Source organism: Scatophagus argus, chromosome 11, assembly GCF_020382885.2.
Source record: "Scatophagus argus isolate fScaArg1 chromosome 11, fScaArg1.pri, whole genome shotgun sequence".
In the NCBI taxonomy this organism is placed as follows: Eukaryota; Metazoa; Chordata; class Actinopteri; family Scatophagidae; genus Scatophagus; species Scatophagus argus.
Window position 1 is genome coordinate 10,863,589 of NC_058503.1, and position 4,156 is coordinate 10,867,744.

General features: G+C 45.8%; 1 protein-coding gene across 1 annotated transcript; it reads left to right on the forward strand.

The window, feature by feature from the left end:
- The first annotated feature begins 304 nt into the window (after positions 1–304).
- On the forward strand, positions 305–3,954 carry pcdh8 (protocadherin 8). Its single transcript, XM_046404301.1, has 4 exons — positions 305–2,734; positions 2,868–2,938; positions 3,185–3,318; positions 3,460–3,954. The coding sequence occupies exons 1-4, from the start codon at positions 374–376 to the stop codon at positions 3,801–3,803; spliced, it is 2,910 nt and encodes a 969-aa protein (XP_046260257.1). The 5' UTR covers positions 305–373; the 3' UTR covers positions 3,804–3,954.
- The last annotated feature ends 202 nt before the right edge of the window (positions 3,955–4,156 follow it).

Here is a 4,156-nt window from a genome sequence, read left to right on the forward strand (position 1 = left end):
TCTGATGGTACTTAGTCCTATCAAATAGCTACAGTCCTTTAAGTGATTTAGTTAGTTAATTAATTGCTATGTGCAGATTTATTTATGCAACGCTGTTATCTGTCTGATTAGAGCTCCACAATCAGTTTATCTAATAAACCATTTGCACACACAAAAGTGAACAGCAATTTGCTGCAGAGCCAAACGTTTCCCTGTTGGTGGTCTGCTGGAAGGCCATTGGTCGGTGGGGCAGGCTATTTGCATAGGCCGAGGCTTATAGTCCCAGAGCAAAGTCAGAGTTTAAAACCGTTGTGATTCGACTTGACACAGCACAAGTGGTGGACTGCTCGCATCATTAATGACTTTTCTGAGCAGCATTCTGTAACCTCTCAACATGGGATTTTGCAGCGTTGCAGGACTTGGACTGTGCATGGTGCTTGCATTATTTTACACTGTTCAGTGTACAACTACAAGGTATTTCACCTATGAAGAGGATGCACCCGGGACGGAGATAGGGAATTTGTCCCGAGATTTAAAGATTGATCCAACTGATGATCCGGACACCTCGTTCCGCTTCATGCAGGAAAACAACTCTTCTGTGATTCAAATGAGGGAGAATGACGGACTTCTGAGTGTTGCAGAGATAATTGACCGAGAGCAGCTCTGCCCCAGGTCTCCGCGTTGCTTCATCACCTTCGACATCGTGGCCCTCTCTAAAGAAAAGTTTCAGCTCATCCATGTGGAGATCGAGGTAAAAGACATCAACGACCACTCTCCTCACTTCCCGCGCAACGAGACGAGCCTGGAGATAGTGGAAAATGTTCCCTTGGACTCAAGATTCCCACTGCAGATTGCTCTCGACCAGGATGTGGGCGAAAATTACATTCAGAGCTACAACATTTCCGCCTCCAGTCATTTTGCCATTGAAGTGCGCGATCGGGAGGATGGAGTGAAGTTTGCTGAGCTGGTGCTGGTGAGGGAGCTCGACAGGGAGGTGGAGGACTCCTACACGATCGAAGTCACTGCAACTGACGGCGGTGTGCATGCAAAGTCCGGGTCGATGATTGTAAACATCAAAGTGCTGGATTTTAACGACAACAGTCCGACGTTTGAACACAGCTCGCTGAAAGTTGAGCTGAATGAAGACTCCCCGGTTGGTCACCGAGTTCTCAAAGTGCACGCCTTTGACCCGGACGACGGAGTTAACGGCGAAGTAACGTACGCGTTTGCTGAGGGGTTATCGCCAGATGTTGGCCGCCTTTTCCACATCGATCCTTACTCTGGGGACGTTTCCTTGAAAGCGCCGGTTGATTTTGAGAAAAGGAGGTCATACGAGCTGAACATCAAAGCCTTCGATATGGGTGCCAACTCTGTTCCGTCTAGTTGCAAAGTTGTGATCGACGTCGTGGACGTGAATGACAATGCACCTGAAATCAGCATCAAACCGATGACTTCCAGCAGCGATGGGGTCGCGTACATCACAGAAGCTGCAGCTGCAGAAAGTTTTGTGGCTCTGATCAGCACCACGGACAGAGACTCGGGCTCCAACGGGTACGTGCGCACCAGCCTGCTCGGGCACGAGCATTTCACTCTCCAGCAGGCCTATGGGGACTCTTTCATGATTGTAACCAGCACTACTTTAGACAGAGAGAAGATCCCAGAGTATAACCTGACCGTGGTTGCGGAGGACCTCGGAAACCCACCCTTCAAAACAGTCAGACAGTATACCATCCGTGTCACAGATGAGAATGACAACCCTCCTCTCTTCAGCAAGTCACTTTATGAAGTTTCAGTCCTTGAGAATAATATTCCAGGTTCATATATAACCACTGTTGTTGCTCGAGATCCTGATGTGGGGAAGAATGCCAAAGTCTCTTACAAAGTCATAGATTCAGAGGTGCCAGGAGGATCTCCGGTGTCCACTTATGTTTCTGTGGACTCACACTCAGGGTCTTTGTACACTCTGAGGTCTTTTGATCACGAGACCCTTCAGGAGATTGAGTTGGTCATCCAAGCTGAAGACAGAGGTTCCCCCTCTCTTTCAAGCAGTTCAACAATCAGGATTAGGATTGTGGATCAGAACGACAATTATCCATACTTCACCTTCCCTGTCCTTCTGAATGACTCCGCTGATATCCCTCTGCCTTTCAATGCACCTGCTGGCTATCTTGCCCTTCGCGTCTCAGCTGAAGACGAGGACGAGGGAGTGAACGGCGAGCTCTTCTACCAAATTGTACAAGGTGACACAAAGCTATTCACAATGAACAAAGACACGGGAGAGATTGCTTTAAAACAATGGCTGACAGCTGAAATTGGCGATGTGCTGGAAATGAAAATCGCCGTGAGTGACAATGGCAGGTCCCCTCTCTCTAGCACTGCCACTATTAGGTTTGTCATCTCTGATACAGAGCCCTCTGAAGACCAAGTCGTCATTGTGTTGCGGTCAAGTGATGAAGACGCCCTCAGCTTGGATGGCTCACTAATTGTCATTATTATGCTCGGCGGGGGTTGTGGGTTGTTGTTGATTGCAATAGTGGTGGTTGTTGTCACATGCAAACTCAGTCGTGGTGGCAGAAACCGTGGCTCCAAGAGAGAAGTGTGTCACAGCCTGTTTGATGGCAGGCCCATGCCCATCCTCGGCTCAGCAGAGCCAAACATATACACCGGCCAGCAAAGCTTCTTCCACGAGAGAACCTCTTCCTCTCTGGATGATTCCTGCCTGTATGAAGAGAGAAGTGGGGACTCGGAGGCAAAGGTGAGTCAACTACAAGAGGTTTTTTTTTTCGTTTTTTATTTTCATATGCATATGATGTTCCCGAGTGCTGCCTTGATCTTTGTGCCAGAAATGGAAACTAAGCTCTCTGCTGTCATTTTGTTTGTTCTCTTAGATGTTCCTGCCCTCCAAGCATTTCCAAGCAACATCTGTGTGGCAAGGTGACAAATACTGCTTGCAAGTGAGGTAAGACAACTAAATGTAATTTCTTTTCTCAGACAAGATATGCTTTATTCACAGTCAAATCTCACTGAACACAAAGGGAAATTAGCATGCGCCATGCATACATTTTGTTGCTTGTGGTGTTCCTGTGGAATGAGGTTAGATGGGTAGGATAGAGACAGGCCCTGTGTGTGACAAAAGACATCAATAATCAAGCTAATGTGGTGCAGTGCTGGTGGCTCATACTGTATCTGTTGATTACATTTGCAGTGGCATTGGCAACACTGACCAGCTGAGCGTGAAGGACAGCGGCAAAGGGGACAGTGACTTTAACGACAGTGACTCTGATATCAGTGGCGACGGAGGCAAGAAGAACTTCATTACCTTTCAGCCGAGGCTCAAAAGTGAGTTTTCCCATTCAGAGTTTCACACTGCTGAATTAAACACAAATATTCACCAGCATGACATAAATGATAAATGATGATAATGTAACATCTGCATCAGCAATTTCCTCATCCTTATTTTTTTCTCCATTCGTATTTCAGGTTCATCCAGCGCTGCTAAGAACTTCACTGGGGACTGTCAAAGCTCTTACTGTGCAGTACCACCACAGGGCTTCAGAGCCCCGAGAGATAATGCACCCACAATAGGCTTCTCCCCTGCACCGATCTTTAGCAATCCTCATGGGTATCCCCTGTCTTGGAAGGATTCTGGTTATGGCACAAATTGGCCAAAATCAAGGAGCAGCATGCAGACCTTCTCCAGGACTGGGACCCTCCCTTCTTACTTTCCCACACAACAGCGCGATGCTGGTGGTGCTGAATTACACAAACAGGGTCCAAATATTGTAACTGTGGCTACGGCATTAGAGGTTGCAACTATCTTTTAAAAACTGTGCTGATGAGGTATTTGGGATGTTCCAGGAAGATGTAAACATTTGTAAAACTGGCTACTTCGAGATGTGTTGTACATATTTTTGTTAAAAAAAGGAATTGTTAATATAAAATCTATATTATGTTTATTCATGTTATATGTATACTGTATTCTGTGATGTTTACTGGTGTTTCTTTTTCCAATTAAAGAGTGATTGAAGTAAAGAAAAGTGTAAATCATTCAACAAAATTCTCAAATATGATGATATATCTGAGATCAGACAATACATCAGTTTAATTCAGAAATACTGTGATTAAATATGATTCCCTTGCTAGTTGAAACATGTAGAACTCTTCCCATAGTTTGAGT

Bases quoted from the DNA above. Each gene is read 5' to 3' on its own strand.
- pcdh8 (XM_046404301.1), top strand. From the start codon at position 374: ATGGGATTTTGCAGCGTTGCAGGACTTGGACTGTGCATGGTGCTTGCA. The intron at 2,735-2,867 runs GTGAGTCAACTA...TTGTTCTCTTAG, and splicing joins GTGGGGACTCGGAGGCAAAG to ATGTTCCTGCCCTCCAAGCA. The intron at 2,939-3,184 runs GTAAGACAACTA...TTACATTTGCAG, and splicing joins AAATACTGCTTGCAAGTGAG to TGGCATTGGCAACACTGACC.